This window comes from Euphorbia lathyris, chromosome 9 (assembly GCF_963576675.1).
Source record: "Euphorbia lathyris chromosome 9, ddEupLath1.1, whole genome shotgun sequence".
NCBI lineage: Eukaryota > Viridiplantae > Streptophyta > Magnoliopsida > Malpighiales > Euphorbiaceae > Euphorbia > Euphorbia lathyris.
Window position 1 is genome coordinate 47,287,331 of NC_088918.1, and position 24,511 is coordinate 47,311,841.

The following is a 24,511-nucleotide window of genomic DNA, read 5'->3' on the forward strand; positions in this document are numbered from 1 at the left end:
CTCTTTTAGGAGGAGAAGCAGATTCTCTTCGTATGTCATCAACTTCCATGAAATCCTTGCATCTCTCCATTAATTCTGCAGTGGTCCTAGGCTTGTGTCTGATCAGATCCTCTTGTAGGCTTTTGCAAGTCGTATTCTTTATCACTGCTTCGACAGCCGTAGGAACATCCACATCTACTACCCGGATGCATAACTTGTTGAACTTGTTGACATAATCTCTGAGGGATTCATCTTCCTTTTGTTTTAACTCAAAGAGCTTTCACGATGAAACAACTGGCAGAATGCTTCCTGCAAACTTTGAGCAAAATTCCCTACTCAGCTGATTCCAGCTATCTATTGACCCTGGCGGAAGAGATTGGAACCAGTCATACGCTGGTCCTTTCAGTGTGGTTATGAACATTCGGCACAAGATCGCTTCACTGGCGCCATTAATCGCAAGCAACATGCTGTATTTTCTTGCATGGGCCTCGGGATTATCTTCCCCTGAGTAGCTAGGTATGTTTGGGACTTTGAACTGCCTATCAGTTGCCACGTCTTCGATCCGCCTTGTGAATGGCGATTCTCTATTAGCAAAAGGATTGTGCCTTGCATTCTCCTCATTCTGCCTTCACATTTCCGCCCGAACCTCCTCAGCTATGAAGTTACGATCCATCCTCAGGCTCTCCTACTATGGGATCTACTCCGTTGAGAGAAGGAGGAGCTAGACTGCGATGAGGGATCTAATGGTGATCGTCTACCACCTCTACCTCATCCTCTAGGTGGGGGGCATTCACCTCCTCCTTGTTCTGGTGGTGGTAGCGGTATTTCCTGGCGAGGTGATCTGGTCCGCCTTCTGCGGTAGGAACGGGATCTGGATCGTCTTCATCCATGAGATCTGGTCCATCTTCCACGCCTTGGATCAATGCGTCCACCCTGTGGGTGACCAGGATCCGCGGCCTCGTTGGTTTGCCCTTGGCCAGCCTGTGTTCCAGTTAGCACCGGAGGTACCTGAGGATCGCCAATAGTGATTCCTGAATTAGCTATATTCCTTGGGGGAGCCTGATGGTTCCTCCGACTTCCTTCTAGCACCTCTTCAAATAGTCTCCTATTTGTTGGTAGGGCACTTCCTAACTCTGGATTGGTAACCACTGAATCCGTAGGTTGAGAGAGCAAGAAGGCTGAGTCACGACGAGCCCCCGCCCTGATGAAGGCAGCCTGCCATGCTGATGTCCTCGGCCTTGGCGGGGGGGTTCATAGGTGGAATGGTTCCCGTTGTTGGTCCACCTACGACGGGATTCACAAGGTAAGCTCTTAATCGATCCGCCATAACTGTTCCATAGACGTTTCCCACCGCTTCTGCGCAAACATCCATGAAATACTTAGGCGACATTTCTCTTTCATCTTGAACAATCGGTGCATCAGGATCTATATTGCCGGCATTTGTCTGAGGATTATTGACTGAAGTTGGTATTGAAGGTGCTGTTGTTCCAGTTGAAGGGTTTAACCCTCCACTTGCCATCTTTGTGATTGTGAACTAAGTCATTTTGTGATTAGAACTTCCACGATCACCGCACCAATTGATGACTGGTGATGAATTCTTGGTTGGCGCTTTTCCCTGTGGGGCGCTATTGGGATCGGTGGGGGGAAGCTCCGATGCTAAAGTCAGTAGAGTATAGGAGAATAAACTGTAAGCACAAAGTAGTGTTTGAGAAGAGTGTGTACCGTAATAGCTTGGGATGCAAGCTATTTATACTCATATAGTTGTAACTCTGGATAACTAGAAAGTCTCCATTAATGCCTCATTAATGGTGGTTACTGATCTTATTCAAGTATGACCATTAGCACATTAATAGGTTATTAGTTGCCTTTATTGGGAATCAGCTCTGCCGTTCAGGGGGCGTATCGAGGTGAGATGGTGAGTCTCCCAAGTGTTTGACTATTGATGGCGTATTGAGGAATCTATCTGATCCGCCATCCAGGTGGCTTGCTTGATACGCCATAGCTTTCACGATCCTCCTTATACGCGGTCGTTTGGTTAATTCCTCTTTTGGTCCCGTAAATAATATCTGGATGTTATCATAACTTAAGAAGGAGAGACTTAAGCCATAAACTTTATGTATGCTTATGTTAATGGAACAGCCGTGCGAGCAGTTACCTGTTCTGAGTTTGTGCTAATCTTGTTATTTTTATTTACGCATTTATTTACTATTTTCAGTATAAAAATCTCACCAAACCAATATCAAATATATTTTGCATATTCGAACAACTGTTTAAGGTAATCTTTCACATAACTTCCATCTCAATCCCTGTGGAATACGACACTTGGTCTTACCAACACTACATCCGACCTAGTACACTTGCTAGCGTCCATATTTAACACACAAAGTTTTTGGTACCGTTACCGGGGATTGAAAGTGAAAATTTTGTGAAATATATGCTTAAATAGTTGTTCAACTGGTTTGTTCATGGTGTGCTGGATTAGAACAATTGTTTTAGTTTATGCGCAGAGTTGTGCTGCTTATTTTTTCTATTAGATCATGTGACAGGACCTATATAGGAGGATGAGAAGAACACTTAAATGTGCTAGACGAAGAATGGAACGGAAAATCAATGAGATAACTATGAACAAGCAATGAGGAATATGGTGTTCGCTGCAAACACCAATTGTAGCAAAAGTCTTGGAAACCCCAAGCATTATATCCTTTATTTTAATGCTTTATTTCTGTATTTATATTTTGTGTTTTTAATTTTCATTGTAGCCATTGGATTTTGAGATATTTTTTTTACCTTTCTTTATTTTCTTAAGGTAAAGTTGAAAAATTATTTCCTCAAAATTATAATTTAAGATAAGGTTGGGGATAAGTTTTAAATTTTACTTTGATTTGAAAATTGAGTAGGTGAAATGTCTTGTAAAATCCTCAACTTCGTAGGCTTGTTAGACCCTGGGCGCGTCCTACACTGGTTCTTCTCGCTGAATCCTCGGAATAGAACTGATCGGCCTCTATAGAGTGTAAACTTGACTTAGAACAATACTCGAACTTTAAACGATAATCTTTGTGTTTTGTATCTAACTAATTGAACAACTTGTATAACAAGTATGCTTTTACAAAATCGAAAACTAAAATCTCTAACTCTCTTGAATGCTGAAATGCATCCTCTATTTATAGTTGATGAAGAGTCTTATTGAAGTGTCATGTCTGCTGGTGAAGAGTTGTTTCTATCCGGATGAATAGACGTGTCATTTTGGATTAAAAACATGTAAAATGTGCTTTGTAAACTTGCTGTTTCTGTCGAGATTATGGAAATCTCGGTCGCGTCTTTGGATTGAGGGAGATACAACACGAATTCTCATTTCCATGCCTAGAAAACGCATGTTGCGACCGAGATATTTGGAACCTCGATCACGGTAGAGACTTTTATCTCTTCCCTAAGATGATTCCCAAGTCGTTCGTCGCAGCCTCAGAATCGTACGCGTCTTTTAACTTTTAAATGTGACTTCTCTCTTGTTTTTGCTCCGTTTTAGCTCCTATTTGGATTTTTCCAAATAATTTAGTACCTTGCACAATAGAAATAAATACAGACGTAAAAGTATTCTAAAAGAATATAATTAACATGATTTTAATACGAAACTAGCATAATTATTGATGTTATTTTAGGTATACTTTTGGGCTTATCAAGTCTCATACACCTAAGCTATTGCTAGTCCCTGATAGGGGTATTTTACCCCTATCTTTTAGCGTGATTTACGGTTTAATTTGAGACTAAATAAATAAGTTTAATTACAAAAATAGAGTGTTTTAATAAAATAACGTAGTAAGAATAAAATTCGTAGTGTTAGTTAATTATCTTTGTTTTTGGTTGAATTTATGAAATAAAACGTCAAGCTAACTCGGCTCTCGAGAATTGTATTTCAGGTACGAGCAAGGAGCAAAATTCATGCCAGTACGCGGGGCGTATCACTCCGTATGCAGGGCGTGAAACATTGAGTCAGAAATAATTGCCTTATCCGCAGACACCACGTGGATCCAACGTATAATACGCAGGGCGTGTTTCAGGATACGCAGGGCGTAGTTGGTGTAATTCAAGCTCTTTTTAGCCAGGAGCTCAAACACGCGCGGCGCATGTCAAAGTACGCAGGGCGTACTTGGGACAGCAAGATCCGATTTAGGTCCACATGCAGGAAATTATTGAAGGCATGGGCTAGTACGCGGGGCGTACCCTACCATACGCAAGGCGTATTATGGGAATTCTGCAGAAATTAATGTTGCTCCATACTTATACCTTGTGAACTTACAATTTTTCCCCTAGCTTGATGTATAAATAAGAGTGACTATCACTCATTAATACACCATTAGAGAGAGCAAACTATACTTGTTTTGATTGTTATAGTTTTAGATTTGTTTTTAGGCTTTGTGTAACTAAACTCTTCCATCTCGAGAGCTTGTCCGTTGCTCCCGGCATTTCATCAAAGTCCCGCTCCATCTCCGCACACCAAGCTCGAGAGCTCTACCATTCAAGTCCTTAGAGACGACTTTTGAGTCCGGTTAGCTAGTTCCGAGGGTGGATTCTTCCCTTTATACTTGCTAATTAGCTTGATCTCATCCTATGTACTAGGCTTGTTTGTAATCCATATTTACACTTTCCATATTTATAATTTATGATTCATAACCTCTTTTTCCATATATGTGTTGATGTTTGTTGCTTGTTTTGATACTCGTAATTGACTATTGTGTAGGGGAACGCGATTTCCGATGCCATTCGGGCTATCTTTAGGGATTCATATAGGTGTTGCCTTACCGGAAGTGACGCTCCGGAAACCGTAGGAATTGACAAGCCATGGAACTTACGGGCCCTAATTTCTGGTCCCAAGCATTAGACACGCCTTGACTAGGAACCACGTAGTCTAAGTACTTCACGGGTCGGTCGAACTACACGTAGTCGTCTTTGCAAGAGCAAAACATTAACCGTATATGTATTAGGAATCGTTATTTGTCGTAGTTATAACTTATCGCCAACCGTATCACTTCTTAAGAGTTTTGTCATATAAATTTGCCTCACCCGTAGTTAGGAGTAGTTTGTAGTTGGTTCCCATATCAACCTCAAAGTATTCACAGCTTAAATAACGTATAAAACCGAGTCGTTTAATACTTGCAGTTATAAATCCCGCGGATTCGATACCTGGTCTTAACCGGATTATTACTTGATACGACGGGGTACACTTGCCCCTAAGTAGTGACGTTGAGTGAACATAGAGCATTTAGAAAGACCACATCTATAGTCATAACGCACTTATCATAATATACATTTTGTCGTAAGAGAAATACGACCACTAGACGAAACATCCATCAAGTTTTTGGCGCCGTTGCCGGGGATTTATAATTTCTTGCAATATTAGACAAAAACGTTTTATTGTTAGTTTAAGCATTTGTAAATATTACTTTCTTTTTGTGTGAATAATTTATTTTGTTTCGTGTTGTTACTAATGATTTGTTTCATGGTATGATGCCTCATAGTCGTCGTCTGTGGGACGATCTCATGGATGACGAATGCCCATACCAACACTCAACCTCGCAATTCGATGTGGTAATCTCTATGCTTAAAGATATTCAAGTGAGATTATCTAACAATGAGGCATATTGCAGGGATTTGGGAAATCAAGTCGCTAGATTGACGTCTCGTATCGATTCAACCGCGGGCGAATCGATTAGAGACCCCAATCCGGTTGATCAAAATGTAGAGCTCGAGTTAATTGAGTTCTCTTAAGAGGAGTCCCTAAACTGTGTAAGTTGTCTCAACTGCGAGGAACCGGAAGTCGTAATCGATGAGCCGGTTGTGTGCGGGCCCATGGAAATAAATCCACAACTAGAAGAGTTTGAGGTTCCTTCTACCTCGGGTTATTTCACTCTTTTTGAGCTACCCAAGGAGTCAAAGAGGGAGAAAACTAAACTCTTCAATCATTTCTGTAAATATAGTTTTTGGTTTTTGTTAAAGTTTTTTGAAGCTAACAATCCGTTTTGTAGGTACGGATTGTTTATTCAAGAATTTGCATTTCTAATGCGAATGGAAGCATACACCTAGGAGGAAATGCTAAGTCGAGCTCACCGACTATAACGTAGCGCTTCTTGGGAGGCAACCCAAGCTCGAATAAGGGAGTTTTCTTCCCCAAGCGCATTTTCCTTTCCAATTTCGTTTTTTTAAATAAAAATAACCGGAAAAACAAATCCCAAAAAAAAGGGGGCCACACGGAGCGTACACACTAGTACGCCCCGCGTAGCTGCATTTCTTTTCCATTCCCATGCTCATTATTTCTGTTTTTGCGTGAGTTAATAACGTTCACATGGGGCATATCCCTTTTACGCCCCACGTGCCCCACCTTGTCCCAGATAAAATGGCCCAGAGCTCGGAACACGCGGGGCGTCCCTCTACGTGCGCCCCGCGTATTTGAGTCTCTGGCCAAAAATGGATTAAAATGCCCCTCCTACACGGGGCGCCCCCCTGGGCACGCCTCGCGTAGGACCTGACCTTCTAGGGTCTAAATTTAATTTCAATCTATTTTTGTTTTTGTTTTCTTTTCTTTTGCGACGTCCTTGGAATAGACGTCATTTTAATAACGCGGAGGGTCGTGCAACCCCGCACTTTCAGTTTGTTTTGCACTAACAAAAACAAAAACAAAAATCAAATAAACAACAAAATAATTAAACTAATTTATCAATTCTTAAATTTTTCCGACACACTACCTCCCTCGGAAATTATCTAAAGTTCCGTTATTTGTCGTTAAAATAAAAAGACGTCGACACAAAGGATCGGTTTTAGTAAGAAATTTAGTCTTAATTTTGAAGTTGTAGAATTTATGCAAAGCCTAGGTGATACTAAACAAGAGCATTGAGTACTAACCCACATGTCATCTCCATAATGAAACTTAATCAGGCAATAAAAACGGGATGTTTGAAAGTTTAGCGAAGACTCGATAGTACACAATTTAAACCCGAAATTTTGTGAGGTAATTTTGAGCCTAAAGGAGTTCGTACGAGAACTCTATTTCTTTCACAATTTTTCAAGAGCTTTGACTTCACTCGACTCATAGAGTTTGCACCTAATACCGGGTTAAGTACACCTATTTTGGTTAAAATGGCAATAGATGATAAAACGAGTCCACTTAGTCTAATTCTTTTCTTAATTTATTTTTCTCGTTTTTATCAACCTCTAGGAAACCCCCTCGAGCCTATTAACCGACTTTTTGTTGTTAATACCCCTTTTAACATTTAACCCTTTTTCCTCTTGTTTAAATACCAACAAGATCAAATCGCACCAAAATTATCCGAAATAAGCCAAAGGCCTTGACAAGTAAGCACCAAAAGCTTTCGAAATCGTTTTTGTGCCGCTCTCAAACGAAAAATAAAAAATACAATAAAGAGCAAAAGGCATTCTCAAGCTCCACCCGAGCAATTTCGAGTCATGTTTTACGAACTCGCCAAGGCCAAAATAAAAATACAGTGCGATCGCCAAAATGGTATTTAAACTCGAGTTTCCAAAAAATTAACCACTAAAAAATCCACCCACATTACAACCCCCCTCCGGGTTCATTTTTAATATTGCCTAAGCCATAACATAGGAGGAAAAACCCAGATAAAAATGCAAATTCAAAGTGATCTCGAGTAAGTGCAAAGAAGAGTGCTAAAACACCGACCCACCAAAGTTTGAGCGTAAGAGTGAAATCCATTGGTGAGGTACTATCGGGTTCTCAAAAGATAATCGACCCCCGTTAATATTGCCTATTAGTTTTGATTATGGAGGTTTCAAACAAGTTTTGGTCACTCGATTGTTTGCGTAGGTACTTACCGAAAACTTTGCATAAAACTTTAACTTTGAAATCACGCACTTGGTAAAACCAACCGTCGGTTTGTTTCTTAATAATCTCAATCCCTTGTCTTTCGATTTCTTTTACTTGAGGACAAGTAAAACTTTAAAGTCCGAGGAGGTTTGATAGGGGTATTTTACCCCTATCTTTTAGCGTGATTTACGGTTTAATTTGAGACTAAATAAATAAGTTTAATTACAAAAATAGAGTGTTTTAATAAAATAACGTAGTAAGAATAAAATTCGTAGTGTTAGTTAATTATCTTTGTTTTTGGTTGAATTTATGAAATAAAACGTCAAGCTAACTCGGCTCTCGAGAATTGTATTTCAGGTACGAGCAAGGAGCAAAATTCATGCCAGTACGCAGGGCGTATCACTCCGTACGCAGGGCGTGAAACATTGAGTCAGAAATAATTGCCTTATCCGCAGACACCACGTGGATCCAACGCATAATACGCAAGGTGTACCCAACTTACGCAGGGCGTAGAAAGCAATAATTGGCCCAATCATAAATGTCAGATTGCATTATCTCCTAAGTCAACTATCATACGCATGGTGTGTTTCAGGATACGCAGGGCGTAGTTGGTGTAATTCAAGCTCTTTTTAGCCAGGAGCTCAAACACGCGCGACGTATGTCAAAGTACGCAGGGCATACTTGGGACAACAAGATCCGATTTAGGTCCACATGCAGGAAATTATTGAAGGCATGGGCTAGTACGCGGGGCGTACCCTACCATACGCAAGGCGTATTATGGGAATTCTGCAGAAATTAATGTTGCTCCATACTTATACCTTGTGAACTTACAATTTTTCCCCTAGCTTGATGTATAAATAAGAGTGACTATCACTCATTAATACACCATTAGAGAGAGCAAACTATACTTGTTTTGATTGTTATAGTTTTAGATTTGTTTTTAGGCTTTGTGTAACTAAACTCTTCCATCTCGAGAGCTTGTCCGTTGCTCCCGGCATTTCATCAAAGTCCCGCTCCATCTCCGCACACCAAGCTCGAGAGCTCTACCATTCAAGTCCTTAGAGACGACTTTTGAGTCCGGTTAGCTAGTTCCGAGGGTGGATTCTTCCCTTTATACTTGCTAATTAGCTTGATCTCATCCTATGTACTAGGCTTGTTTGTAATCCATATTTACACTTTCCATATTTATAATTTATGATTCATAACCTCTTTTTCCATATATGTGTTGATGTTTGTTGCTTGTTTTGATACTCGTAATTGACTATTGTGTAGGGGAACGTGATTTCCGACGCCATTCGGGCTATCTTTAGGGATTCATATAGGTGTTGCCTTACCGGAAGTGACGCTCCGAAAACCGTAGGAATTGACAAGCCACGGAACTTACGGGCCATAATTTCTGGTCCCAAGCATTAGACACGCCTTGACTAGGAACCACGTAGTCTAAGTACTTCACGGGTCGGTCGAACTACACGTAGTCGTCTTTGCAAGAGCAAAACATTAACTGTATATGTATTAGGAATCGTTATTTGTCGTAGTTATAACTTATCGCCAACCGTATCACTTCTTAAGAGTTTCGTCATATAAATTTGCCTAGTAGTTTGTAGTTGGTTCCCATATCAACCTCAAAGTATTCACAGCTTAAATAACGTATAAAACCGAGTCGTTTAATACTTGCAGTTATAAATCCCGCGGATTCGATACCCGGTCTTAACCGGATTATTACTTGATACGACGGGGTACACTTGCCCCTCAGTAGTGACGTCGAGTGAACATAGAGCATTTAAAAAGACCACATCCATAGTCATAACGCACTTATCATAATATACATTTTGTCGTAAGAGAAATACGACCACTAGACGAAACATCCATCAGTCCCGAGCAAAATTTCACTGAATTTATCATTCAAACAATCTTTTTATAAAAATAGAACATATTTCCACATATCCTTTTTAAATTAGTTAAACCGAAAGATAAATCTTACAAGGTAAATTTATACGCAAAACATCAAACTAGCTAGTGTAAAAATGATTTATCATCCGTCTTGTATTGCAATTTTTATATTGAAGCATTCAGGACGGGTGTAACCACGCATGTCTTTGATTATTTCGTCTCAAGACATTTCAAAGCAAAAATTTCATTTCCCAAACCTAAACTAATATATATAAATATGAATTGATATGAACTTAGGTTTTTGTTAATTTATTTGCTAGTCATGCCCGTGACTTTATATACATTTATTAATGTGTTTGTGCCCGTTTAAGAGGTCCCGACCATGCCATGGATGAACGCAACCGTGACTTTAAACTTTAAACACGTTTAATTTGCTTTTAATTTATTTTAACGTTCCTTTCATACCTCGATCGTGATAAGGGTGGTCGCAATCGTGGCCAAAAGTTAAGAATACGACTACTTAATCTAATTATAATTAATATGAGTAATAAAATAAAATTTTAATATAGGAAAGAAAAATAGCACATTCATCCTCTATTGACTTAAAATTCAACATGTATTATGGCTATAGTTTCCTTAAAAACTTCAATTGATTTTAAAGTAAGACGAAATCAAACTGAGCAAAAAGCTAAAAATGTTAGTTTGATTAATGCCTATAAACCTAATTGAAAAACAGAAATAAGAATTATATTTATCATGCTTTGCATAATATAAAATAACTGCAGACAATCTTTCCTTGATTGGCCTAAGATTGAATACCTTAATCAAATTGGTGTTTTATATTTGATCAATCGAGTTCTCACAAATAACCAAATATAAATCCTAATTTGCTTTCCTTCTTTATTTCTGCTAACTCACGTACGCTTGCTACTATATATGCAGGTTCTGAGAATGGTGACCATCTGCAATGGTCTGTCATGATGAAGGGCCCTCCAAACATCCCTTATGAAGGAGGTGTATATAGAGTCGATATCAACTTCCCTGTTGATTTCCCCTCCACACATCCAGTTGTAAGAACACGAACTTAATAATACATAGTAATCAGTTCATATATATGCATATACACTCATAAAATTACTATCATCCTAATATCAGTCCTTTGGGGAGTGTATCTATTTCCCAGCTACTTGATCGTCCTTCCTTCTATGTTGCCACAGTAAGATGATGTTATAAATCTATGCATTTGCCTATGTTTGGGGTCTAATCTATCTATGCATGTTTGGGGTCTAATTTATCTATGCATTTTCTAGCTACTGTGACATATTTATGGAATGCTGATAGAGCCCTTCATTGAGGGGCCATTTCCTAGCCAAGAACAAATTGTTGAGCAATACATCAACAATACGGTAGTTATGTCTCAACTTACAGGAGATGGACTCAAGAGCATGCAGGGGACATGATGATGTGCGAATAGCGTGCAAGGGGGGCATGATGTGCGAATAACGTGCAATGAGGTGTGCATGCTAAACAAACATTGAGTTGGATTGTGTGGACTACCAGAGAGGCATGAGCGCAAATTGAAGAACAAAATGATTACTGATTACAAATCTACTTGGTAATTAATTTGATCTTCAATTTGCATTTGATGCCTCTCTAGTACTCCACACCATCCAACTCTAATGTTTGTTTAGCATCCAAACCTCCTCTGTTGCTATTCGCACATATGCCCCCTTGCATCATTTCCCTTTTTTATAATACAAAGTAGACAACTTATTCAAGTATACATATGTATATTCAAGTAACATAGAACATGCTATATATCAAGTAGACAACTTATTCGTATATACAATTCTATTCCTAAATTGATATAAAACTTGTGCTGATATCATCATAAACCCATCACTATACTTCACTGATTAAGGTATATACAAGTAGCACTAAGCTACATGCTTCAAACATGTTCAACGAACATATGTATATTTAAGTGACACAGAACGTTCTATATATCAAGTAGACAACTTATTCAAGTCTATTCCTAAATTGATATAAAACTTGTGCTGATAGAATCATAAGCCCATCATTTATTTCACTCAATGAACATTCATAGCATAAGAGTATGACCAATCACAAGATAACTCGTATGTATAAGAATATATATGTAATATAAGATGCATAAGAGTATGGCCAATCACAATACTCAAGTGACATAGAACATGCTATATGTATATACACGGGACACATAATATGTTATATATCAAGTAAACAACTGATAACATCAGTTGACTATATCACTATACTTCACTATTTAAGTTATATACAAGTAGCACTAAGCAGGTTCATACACATACTGATATCAGTCCTTGCATCATTATTTCACTCAATGAACATCCATAGTATAAGAGTATGGCCAATCACAATCTAACTCGTAGGTATAAGAGCATATATGTAGTATAAGATGCATAAGAGTACGGCCAATCACAATACTCAAGTGACACAGAACATGTTATATGTATATATAAGGGACACAGAATATGCTATATATCAAGTATACAACTGATAGCATCAGTTGACTATATCACTATACTTCACTGATTAAGTTATATACAAGTAGCACTAAGCAGGTTCATACACATACTGATATCAATTCTTACATCATTTATTTCACTCAATGAACATTCATAGCATAAGAGTATGGCCAGTCACAATATAACTTGTAGGTATAAGAGTATATATGTAGTATAAGAGGCATAAGAGTATGGCCAATCACAATATAACTCATAGGTATAAGAGCATATAAACAGGATCATGCTTCATAAACATACGCATAGTCAGTTCTAGCTTCCTAAACAGAACATCAACCATAAACTTGAATCTCCTTTACTATGTACCTGCTAGTTGGATTGTACAGTTCATGAAAAGTGAGCACGATGATGAATTGTATGATACTGTCACCACAAGCTTAGTCATAAACCTGCGATGTTAGAATCAAATAACTTCATTACCATGTTGAATGCTTTTCCATAAGCATAACAAGCCAATTGACACGATACATAGTGAATGAGATTTAGTTGACCATATGACTATGCTTCACTGTGGTGACTATGCTTCATACATGCAAGCTTCATAGAAATACACATACACAACCCTTATTTATCACATACCCATGTCTGATTATTGTATACAAACGAATTCAGTTCATGGCAATTCCTAAGGCATACAACAACATCATACATACAACCAACATAACAATATATGTACTCAATAAGTTAAAGAAATCTTCCCATATATCGTAGGCATGAAACCATCTCCTCCAGCAACCGCCCCATATACTCGAGCAATCTTAATATCCTTGCAAATATTAGTTTCAAATAAAAAGGAATCAGATCAGTTCATAATCTCTAATGTTAATAATATTTGCAAATAAAAAGAGTAATATCTAACTATGTCAGCATCACCCACAATAGCATCACGGAGGCCAGAGATCTAACCTTTTCAACGATAGGTCTGAAATTTAATAGATATCCTTTCCAACTGCTGAAATCAACATACACAAGAGTAAATTAGATGAGGAAAAGATATAGTAAGGAGCAATGAAACTCTAATACATCCAGGAACGAAGTAAATATGGCTTACCATTACCTTGTTTCGACCTAGTGATTTGCATGTAGAAAGCAACCGGTCAGAGATAGCTAAGGAGAGAGGTGAGAGAGACGAGGACGAGCTGCACGGAACCTAGTTAGGGATTTGGAATGAGAGAGGGGTTTATATATGAGCTGAAATTTCAGTCAAACGTATTGAGCGCCTTAAATTTGATATTAGTTTTCGTTGGCCGCGTATGTGAAAATTTCATTGCCACTTTTTTTTTTTGTTTTCCACATGCAATGACAATCATTTATAACAAATGCCATCTGATGATTAAGTAAATTTTGACTTAAATGCGCGCTTTCTTTAGATGACAGAGTTGTGTCATCGGAAGGCCACATGTGAATTGAGCTGATTTACATTTACGCTTTCAGATGACAAAATTTTAATATACTGTCACGAAAAACAATTAGACGACACGAAAAGAAATGTCTGTCATGTATCTTGTGTCATGTGAAAAGGAAAATGGCATAGTGTTTGTATCCTTATTGCTATCCAACCAGTAGTCTTCTGATTGTTGAGTGCTTTTAGGGGAATCTATCCATAACCATGATTTGATTATAGTTTAAGGTAGACTCAATGCCTCATTTAAGGTATTGTTGCTTACACTATTATTTGCTTGATAATTTTTTCACCATGTTTTTGTGTTCATAGTATATGTAGTACATTGTTAATCTACATTCACATGATGTGTTGAAGGTTTTGGAAAATTTGATGTAACCTTTTAGAAAGTTATGATCTTTGATTTAAAGTATAACTATCTCTATATACAGGCACATTGTTATATGCAAATATTGCTAGATTCAGTTTCTTAAGGTTGTCAAGTTTTGTTTAACCCTTTGTTGGAAAATATTTTTGATGAAGTGCAATTGAATTTTTTTTTATTGTTGTTCCTTCTTTGAAAGAGCCTAAAATAATTATTTTAGGAAGTAATTCAGCAATTTATAAATCATAAAGGCAATTTGATTGAATTCATTTCTTGCACATGGGTTTTTCCAGACAAAGACAATTTGGACATATTTGATAGATGAGGTAAGATAGATAGTATCAGTAGCTCAGTGGTTGAGTACATTCCTAGCATCACGAGTTTAATCATTGGCTTTTGCCTCCCTATTTGAGCTTCTTATGGTGAACTTTAGAATCATGAGAGTATTTAAGTTGAAGACCAACTAAATGTCATACTTGAAAAATGTGATTGGATGAGTAATATGTAAAGTACACATTTCTATTTTCAGAAAGAATAGTGATATAAGTACATCAGTTATGTTCTTTGTAGGATTTCGAAGATGAATTTAATTTTGAAATGGATAGATTTACTATAATAAAGATTGTAGTTCTGAGTTTTATGTTTTTAAAGTCATGTTTTTATCAATTAATTATGGTGTAATTTTCCTGCAAATTATTAGTAGTTTTGATCTAACTGGTCCTCAACTTGAAATTTGGATATTTGTTTCATACATACAACTATTTGGCAAAGCTAGTATCTAACGGCAATGATCTATCTCTGAAGTTGTGTACAAACTAAATTTACATGTTTTATAAGTTAGGAACATATTGGAGAATGTTATTTCTTTTTGGGTGCTTGATTTATCATCTCACAGCTTTATTATGTTGATCTATCATAAACAAGCAAATGTTGGGGCAGCAATGCCAACTAGTTGAGTATACTGGCGATTATTTTTCCATTTCTTACGATCAAAGGTTACAACTAAAATGTTATAAGTAATACGTGGGATACATCATACTTGTATAAAGTTGCTTCACTGGTTGTTTAATGTATATGAACAAGCAAACTCAATATGTCGAAATCTAAATTAAATAGATTTTCTTGTATCATGACATGAATAATTGAAAAATATATTGTTGTTTTATGTTCGAATCATACTTTAATGTTAATCACATTTTGTTCCTCAAAGAAAGGACCCATGGCACTGACGCAATGCCCTAGCAAGCTATAAAATGCACCACCACCAATTTTTACCATGAAATGAATATTAATAGCCATTGATTTCAAAATTCTTAATTAATTTAACTCTCCAACATTGCAAGCAATAGTTAATTTAGGTAAAATGCATATTTGAGTCCCTGAATAGTTTTTATTAACTAAACCTTTAATTTTTCAAATGGATACATTAAACTCTAGATCAATTATTTTAAGCACATTAAACTTTTACCTTTTAAATGGATACACTAAGAAATTGATCAATTATTATTTCAACACATTAATTATGGAGAAATTCTGGAGCAAGAGGTTAACATTTGCATGGAGTACTATTGGCTGCCTGACGATCACTGAAACTGGGCACACCTCCAGAATTTATTACCGGAGATAACTTTGTTCCGTATTGCTTCGGTTGTCTTATTCATGGATAACTTCAAACATGATCAGTTTATTTAGAACCCATCACTGAGTGGTTGTTTCTCTGTTCAGAGCGCATCTTGGCTGATGCGAAGTACTGCTCCCCTGCCGTTATGGAGTCTGCTGCTTCTGCAACTTTTTAGCAGCATATCTGGAAGCTGGATGTTCCTGAACGCATTCAGTACTTTATTTGGCTCGTGGCTTTGGACAAAATTTTATCGAATGAGAACAGATAGAAGCGACATCTCGTGGGTTCGACGGCCTATCTAGCTTATGGCGCGACATAGTCCACTGTTCATATCCTGTGTGACTGTGTGAAAGTGAGAGAAGTTTGGTATGGTTTTATTCCTTTGCATTACATTATGTATTTTTTTCTTCGAAAACCTCCATCAATGGCTATTCGCCAATCTAACCCGAGAGACATTTTGGAACGATATTGCCTAGCCGGTTATGTTTGTTACGATCGTTTGGTGGTGTTGGGGATGACGGAATGCCCAAGTTTTTGAATCAGATACTTAGTGGGTACGTTCGCATAGAGAGTTCCTAATGGATCAAACACTAGAGTTTGGGAAAGCCTTTCAATCAGTGGGGGTGGGTACAAGTCGGTGTTTGAGGGAGGTTCTAGTGGGGTGGAAGCCGCTAGATATAGGACGAGTAAAAGTGAATTGCGATGGAGCATGTAAAGGGAATCCTGAGTTGTCTACTGTGAGGGGGAGTGATTAGGGATAATGAAGGATATTGATTGGGGGGTTTCCTAGCTAATATTGATATTTATACGTCGGTTTTAGCGGAGATTTAGGGTCTCTACTTTGGGTTGGAGACCGCGTGGAGAAAAGGCTATGGGAAGGTTTGGATCGAGCTTGACTCCTTACTCGTGGTGAATTATATGAATAACAGAATTGTTTTCCCTCCTCGGCTCCTCTGGCTGATCTCTCAGTGCAAGACTCTTCGGGACAAACAATGAGAGGTACAGATTACTCATTTTTTTAGAGAAGGGAACAAGGTGGCAGACTGAATGGCTAATTTGCAGGCTCGAGTCCCTTGAGTTATCACGAGTGAGATATGCGTCTTGCAGGCGTCCATAATTTGCTTCGGGTGGCACCTCATTTGGGTCTAGTTTCTGATCTTTTTTTTTTTGGTCTGCTTTCGGAGTTTAACCCATGCTCAATAAAAAAATAATAAATTTTTTATTTTATTTATATTTATGGTTTTAACTCAGATTTTTTTACATATGTTTTTAATTTTATAAATATTTTTGAGATGGAATAATTGTTTGACTAGTATATAATAATTTAGAAAACCACTAATTTATCTAGAAGTAACAACAAAGCCGACCCGACCCCGATAAAGAATAATTATCATATTTTGTGTAAGCAAAAGCATACACTCTGTTTCCTTCCATTCCCCATAACTATGTAATGTATGACTTTTCTTTCTTTTAAAACTAGGAGAGTCTGTTCTATCAGGAAAAAAAGAAAAAAAAAAACAAGAAGAGTCTACTCGCTGCATTTCACAGCTAGCTCTAGCTATCCCTGTCTGTTTTGTTTAGCCAACGAACGCGTAAATATCAAAGAGGCGCGTGCCCCCACATCCCCTTTCTGAGAGTGGGATAAAGAAAAATGAAAAGATAGGAGGAGAAGGATGTTAAAGGCCCCGAGAGGAAAGGCAGGAAAAAATGAAACGGATTTTCCGGAGAATGATAGAAATTAGAAAATAGGTAGAAAAGCAAGCAAGCCAAGCCAAGCCACAGAGAAGAGAAGGGAATTTCTTTTTCTTTTTTCTTTTTTCTTTTACGATTCAGAAAAGAAGAAGAAGGAAGAAAGAATTGATTCTATCTATCGGAGGGAAAATCGCATGAACTCAATTATTAATTTTGTAAGAAGTTTTACTTAATAGGAGATTTTTCATGGATTTCTTGGCTGCGGTTTCCTGGAAATAGAATTTTTAAGGGGACTTGGACTTTTCATACTCTTTTTCTTTTTCTTTTTCTTTGTTCCTTATTCTTCTCCGAGCTATCTTCGCTTTTTTTTTTTTTTTTTTTGCAAAGAGAGGTTTGGTTTTTGCAGAGAGGGAGAGAGAGAAAGATGGCTTTGGCTTCTTCTTCTTCGGCTACTGTTGCGGTGGAGAAGGCAACTAGCGATCTTTTAATTGGTCCCGATTGGACTATGAATATTGATATTTGTGATTCTGTCAATTCTAATCATTGGTAATCTCTTGCAACTTCTACTTTCCAACCTCTCGATTATTTATGGAGTTGACTATTTTTCTTAATATGTTTTGCTTTCTATGTAAATATATAGGTGCAGATCAGCATATGTTCAGATATCTTGTATGCTTTACATGTGCTTTATGTCAATTTCTTGTGCTTGAAATTATATTTTGTGTTTCATCTCGTCCATTTTTTAATTGGAGTTTCAATTTCTGTTCGTAAAAGAAACATTAATTTCAATTCCTGTTGATTTTTTTAGCTTTTAAGTTGTTTCCTGGAGCTAATTGAGATTAATGATGAAAATATTTCCAAACTTTTGAGTGCATAGCTTTGTCTGGAGACTGTAAACAAATACTTGTAAAGGGGAATGATCAGTTGAACGAGAGAGAGAGAGAGAGAAGAAGGAGGAGAAGAAGAAGAAGAGTTTAATTAAGTCAAATGATTTGGTCTTTGAAGGATTTGTGTGTGCTGTGTCATCTTGACGCTTTTTATCTTTTAAAAGGGGGTTGGCTTTCTCTGGGGAGAGTGATGATGAATTCTCACTGGTTTTGTGTTGAATTTCTCAGGCTGGTGAAAGATGTTGTGAAGGCTTTGAAGAAAAGGTTGCACCATAAGAACCCTAAAGTGCAACTACTTGCTTTCACAGTATGTTTGTTGGAATCATCGTTTTTTATCTTATCCTTCCAATTGTTTATATATATAGGGACTGATTTATTGAGCTTAAATTCTAGGTCATTTGTGTGCATACTTTAGTGATTTTTTTTGTGCCTGAATTTTCAATTTTAATCGGTGTTCTCACTTTTTAATGATCTTTGCAGCTTTTGGAAACAATGGTAAAGAATTGTGGTGATTATATTCATTTCCAAATTGCTGAAAAGAACATATTGGGAGAGATGGTCAAAATTGTAAAGAAGAAGGTAAATCTTGTTTTTAGTTGAATACCATGACCTCAACAAATTTGGTGGTTTAGATTATCTCACACATAGAGCTAATGCAATTTCTACATTAATTTGTCATTGTTACCTTCTTAGCGGTTAGATAGTGGTTTATGTCTTGCAAACTAATATGATTTCTTTTGGGGTATTGTCCTAAAACAATTATTTGGATGGTTTTGCAGACAGATATGCACGTAAGGAATAAAGTTCTGGTTTTGTTGGATTCTTGGCAAGAAGCATTTGGTGGCCCAGGAGGAAAACATCCTCAGTACTATTGGGCATATGAGGAACTAAGGGTAAAATTCTATTCTTTCATCAGAGACCACTTCTGTGCGATCAAATTTGGTACTTGCACAAAGTACATTTTTTATTATTGTTTGTCATTATTCAAGGTGGATGGCTATGGTTTTTCTAGAATGCACTAGTCATTGGTCCATTTAGGATGTGATCCATGTTTATAAATATTCAATTAGAAGGAGGGAAATCCTCTCCATGGAATATAATTGCTTTCTTATTTTGCCCCTTGATTGCATTCAATATTATGAGAAACGTCACATGGATGAACGAGTGCCATAGATCTGATCGTAGATTATACAATTCATTTTGGACTGGATATCTCCAATTTTCACTTTATGCAGATCCCATGTTTTCACCCATTCATTACTGCTAGCATTATCAGTTTAATTAACTTAATAATGATCAATGTTAGATTATACCAATGCAGCGGTCTGGTGTGGAATTCCCTCAACGTTCCTTAGATGCAGCTCCTATATTTACACCGCCTGTCAGTCATTCAACACTGAGGCCTCCACAAGCTGGATATGGGATGCCTAGTAATTCTTCTAGAAGACTCGATGAAACAATGGCAACAGAGATTGAAGGTTTAAGGTGAGTTTTGTTTTTTTAGTAGCATATTACATTATCCTATGATGTATACTAAAAGTGGTGCTTCTTATTTATCCTCTTATAATTGTCTTAATCATTGTAGCTTATCAACCTTGGAATCCATGCGCAATGTTATGGAGCTTTTGAGTGACATGCTCCAAGCTGTGAACCCTGATGATCGTGAGGTGGGTGGTACGATAAAGTTTCCTTCTCCCTTTCTGAAAGAAGAAATCATTATTTGACAAATTATGCTGTTCCCTTTTCAAGGCTGTAAAAGACGAAGTCATAGTTGATCTCGTTAATCACTGTCGGTCAAACCAGAAAAAGTTGATGCAGATGCTAACTACAACTGGGTTAGTTCTCTTATTATATATTCCTGGAAATAATGCTGTAATGGCTTTTGGGCATGTTCTTGATATGATGAAAGGACTAGCATCGGTATTCAGGAGTGTGTGCATGCGCGCATCAAGTGGATATAATTGCAAGGTTGGTGTGAGCATTTCTGAAAGTGTGTTGGTTCTATGACAGGGATGAGGAGCTTCTTGGCCAGGGTCTTGAGTTGAATGACAGTCTACAAGTCTTGCTTGCTAAACATGATGCTATAGCTTCTGGTTCTCCTATACCAACTCAAACTACTTATTTAGAGCCCAAGCCATCATCAAATTCCAAATCTGCAGAAGTAAAAGACTCTATTTCAAGTTCTAGCACTAATACCTCTATGCCAGTTGCTAACGTAACAAGGAGCTATATTGATGAAGAGGATGAAGAGGAGGATGACTTCGCACAGCTAGCTCGGAGGTAGTACATTTAAAAGCTCTTTCATTTTTACAGCTTACAGAAACATGAAATTTCTTAACATTATATTAATGGTGAAATAAGGTTAATTCTAAGTGCTAATCAGTAGGAAGAATCAACTAGTTACCATAGCCATCCAGATTTATTGTTCTGCTGCGTTTCGTCTTGGAACTATTGATTCCTTTTTACTATAGAGCATTTGTGACTCGCTGGAGTGGTTCTCTTTGGTCAATGTTGTTAGCTGGAATTGTGGTTCATTCAGTGTTTTCCACAACTTTAAATGCAGACATTCAAAAACAAAGTCAAGTCCATCACAAAGTAGCCAGGCACTAGTGCCAGTTGACACCATTACTGCAACTTCTACAGCCACTGCTTCAACACCTGCTGTATGCAATGCGCTAGCCCTTGTTGATCAACCTGCACCACTTAGTACTATGAAAGAACAGGAAATAATTGACCTTTTGAGCATCACATTATCAACCTCGTCAACGTCTCATCAACCTCACACATCTTGTGCTCCACTGAATGCTAACCAGAGCATACCTCCGGCACCAGCCTCAAGCACACAGGGCTATCCTTATGTTTCCCAAACTTATCCTGGAAACCAAGGTCAAGGCCAGGAAGCATACAACACTTACGTTGTTCCATGGGCCCAACCTCAGTCCCAAATGCCTTCTCATTCGCATACACAGCCTCAATCGCAACAACATCAGCAGGAATTTCAACATCAACCTCATCCACAGTCGCATACTCTTCATCAGCCTCAGCAGCAGTTTCCAACTCAATCACATTCTCAGACTCAGCAGTTCCAAACTGAAGCTCAACCCCAATTGCATGCTCAGCCTCCGTCTCAGCAGCAATTTCAACCTCAATATCAACCACATACTGAGGCTCAGCTGCAATCTCAACCTCAGTCTCAGCAGCATTCTGGACCTCAATTGCAACCACAGCTACAAACACAACCTCAGCAGTTTCAGCAGCAGCCTCAGCAGCAACTCCGGCCTCGGTTTCAGCAACAATCACAGCCGCAATACCCTCAATACACATCTGGCTATGTCCCTCCACCCTGGGCAGCTACGCCTGGTTATGCCAGTGGCCAACGTCAATCTGCTAATAGTATTTACTCATATACAGAAGCCAACCCAAATTCATCATATGCATCTGCGCAGGCAGCTAGGCCAATGCATAATAGTAACTCCTTAAACTCTAGAGGTACAAATGGGTCATCCATGAGTGGTGAACATCGATTGAGCTCTGTGCCTTCTGGACAAAAGAATTTTGTTCCTTCATACAGGTTATTTGAAGATCTAAATGTTTTCGGCAACACAGATGGAAGGTTTAACATGACGGGCAACGCATCGCCAAGCTTGTCGGGGCCTTCTAGCCAAGGGATGGTGGGAGGGAGAAAGTGAAATAATAGTAATAGAACAGATAAACTGGATAAATATCCTTGTGAATATGCTCTATTAATTTGGAATGTATCTAAAAGGATTTCTTTAGATCTTGTAACTGCTATGTCGGTACTTGTTATTTTTTGTTTTATTCTTAACAATCGCCCAGCTCCCCTCACTGTTGTTTCTGTGCATCCATGAGTGAGTTGTACGCACTTCCCAAATGATCCTATAGAATAGTTTTTTAAAAATATATAATTGGAATTCCTGTTCCGAGTTTGCTAATTGCTAATAATAGTTAAAAGCTTACTAGTTTAACTTGACTATTTAATTGTTCCAAGTAGTTCAATAGTTTCTGTTAGCAGGTTAGTATATTGAAATGACACTAGATGACTAGAATCTCCAAGTACCAATATTTGACATACCAAGAGGCTCTTCAAGGTTGTGTTCTCATATTGTAGTTTTACCGGCATTATTCCAGTCAATTGCAACCTATTCCCTCCTTCACCTATGATCTTAAGTTCCTTGTGCAACCAGGAGTTTAGGTGGGATGAAGAAATAATCTTATTTTGAGTTGGTGAGCCTGAGGTATGGGAACGAATTTGGAATATGACAGACAGACAGGGTATGCCATTGTCTACATGGTGCATCAAATTCCCCCAGCATCATGCACATAAAAGCACTCATAACACTTTCTCTGCATCTTGCTTAAGTTGATATGTATTAAATCAATCAACTAGTTTTAGTATTAGCAAAATGATATGGAGTCAACATGCATTTAGATGGAGATGGAGATTCTCTTAATAAAATTTTATATTTACACTCTCCGTATTCACTTCGATACTCTCCCTTCAATTTACATATGATATATAAATTCAAGCCAGAATTTGTACAAAGTCTACAAAAAAAAAAAAAAAAAAAAAACTACAAAGGCAAGAAAAACTATAATCACGAATTGAGTAAAATAACAATATGTTATAAGATTAGGATCACCTTATGTAAATTAACCGAATAATTGAAAATAAAACAAAAATAAACTACACAAAAAATTTACGTGGTTCAATCAATTCGTGTTTGCTTTGACGGGAGAAGAGAAATTTTGATGATTGGAGCAACCAAGACCAAGAGTAACTTATAAGATTTTTTTTATAAAACCTCACAAATTCAAGAATTTCCTAGAAATTCTATACCCAATTGTTTTTCAAACTCTCTGATCAGGGGGCAACTCTAACATTTTAGAAGTCCCAAGCAACACCACGTGCAAGGAAAGAGGAAAATTGCCTCCTTTATTTCTTGAAAAATAAATAAATCAGTTGTATATAATTTTGACCATTAATTTCAATTCGACAAAATTATTACCCTTACTTTTTTTTATTATATGCTTCTTTCTTCCTCATTAATATGGGGTGTTGTTAAACCCAGCCCCAATTTCCCACCTCTAGCCCCGTGAAAGGACGAAAGTACCCTTTCAGACTTTGAGGTGGGAAATTGGGGGAAAAAACCTCTCCCGGCACGCGGGCGTGAGGTAATCACGCCTCACCCTGTGGTGAGGTGTGAGGTAATTGTTGGTCCCTTATAACGTTACAAGTATAGTTCCAAGGGAGGGTTAGGAACTATTTAAATTTTTTCTTCAGGGCAGACTTATTTTTCTTCAGGAAAAAGGTTTTAACAGCGGCGCTGAGTGAATAGCAAGACACTGGCTTAGTCAACTGGTGACTAGGTCAGTTTCTTTACTTGAGTCAGGAGATAGCACTCAGGGTCTATTCCTGAGCTCAGATATTCAATGCGCACAACTCAGTTTGACCTCTTTACTTGGTCAGTTTTGTTTAAGCAAGCAATATATATATTAAGGAGTTTAAGGTTAGAAAGATATTACTCAGCAGATTTATCCAGGTTCGGCCTCCAAGCCTACGTCCTGTCCCCGGAACACGTTCCGAGATTTCAAATTCTCTACTGAGCTCTTTAACGGTAGAGCATCAAACCTTTTACAACTTAGAAGCTGAGTATAACAAGAGTACCTTCCTCTATACCTCTACTCACTCCTAATCTCTCGCTGAGTACTATAACCGAGTACTCAGCCTCTCCTTTCTAATCTCTAGAAATGATAAGTGTTTGTCCTAAACAACAATTGCTAAGACACCTTAGATGATTGAATAATCACTCTAGACTTTTACACGAAAGATATGAAATTTGGTGTAAGATTGCTTTACTTTTTCTTGCAGAACTTTTAGTAGAATTTTGGTCAGCGTAATGGCTTGTTCAAGTTCTGTTTCGAATGAAGCAACTGAAGGGCTCTATTTATAGAGACGTCTGAGTCATCGGTCATTTTGAATTTCGAAATAACCGTTGGAGGGAAACGGCTTCCTGTCATTGTCACTCAGTCTTGCTCAGAGCTCTCGGCCAATCAGATTTGAGTATCTTCTGTCCTCGGTCAGTGTTGAGCAGCTTTTAGTCAGCTTGGCAGATTGTCTCTCCATTTATGGTAAGGTCAACTAGACAACGTTCTGTGTCTTCTGAACTTTACCCAAAGTGGAAACACTTTGTCTGGAAGTTGTTCTTGCTCAGCTGCTGTCTTGTACTTTTTGTCGATTCAAC

At 37.9% G+C, this 24,511-nt stretch overlaps 1 protein-coding gene across 3 annotated transcripts; it reads left to right on the forward strand.

The window, feature by feature from the left end:
* Nucleotides 1-17,148: 17,148 nt before the first annotated feature.
* On the forward strand, nucleotides 17,149-22,104 carry LOC136205371 (TOM1-like protein 6). Of its 3 annotated transcripts, none has more exons than XM_065995925.1 (10): nucleotides 17,149-17,576; nucleotides 17,768-17,907; nucleotides 18,477-18,555; nucleotides 18,729-18,827; nucleotides 19,028-19,141; nucleotides 19,555-19,733; nucleotides 19,834-19,915; nucleotides 19,998-20,083; nucleotides 20,259-20,528; nucleotides 20,812-22,104. In XM_065995925.1, exons 1-10 carry the CDS (start codon nucleotides 17,556-17,558, stop codon nucleotides 21,935-21,937), a joined length of 2,196 nt encoding a protein of 731 aa, XP_065851997.1. In that variant the 5' UTR covers nucleotides 17,149-17,555; the 3' UTR covers nucleotides 21,938-22,104. The 3 variants fall into 3 exon arrangements, with proteins under 3 accessions (XP_065851997.1, XP_065851998.1, XP_065851999.1); XM_065995926.1 differs by having other exon boundaries at nucleotides 17,151-17,576; nucleotides 19,570-19,733; XM_065995927.1 differs by lacking the exon at nucleotides 18,477-18,555 and having other exon boundaries at nucleotides 17,151-17,907.
* The last annotated feature ends 2,407 nt before the right edge of the window (nucleotides 22,105-24,511 follow it).

Bases quoted from the DNA above. Each gene is read 5' to 3' on its own strand.
- LOC136205371 (XM_065995925.1), top strand. From the start codon at position 17,556: ATGAACTCAATTATTAATTTT. The intron at 18,828-19,027 runs GTAAATCTTGTT...ATGGTTTTGCAG, and splicing joins TCAAAATTGTAAAGAAGAAG to ACAGATATGCACGTAAGGAA. The intron at 20,084-20,258 runs GTTAGTTCTCTT...GTTCTATGACAG, and splicing joins CAGATGCTAACTACAACTGG to GGATGAGGAGCTTCTTGGCC.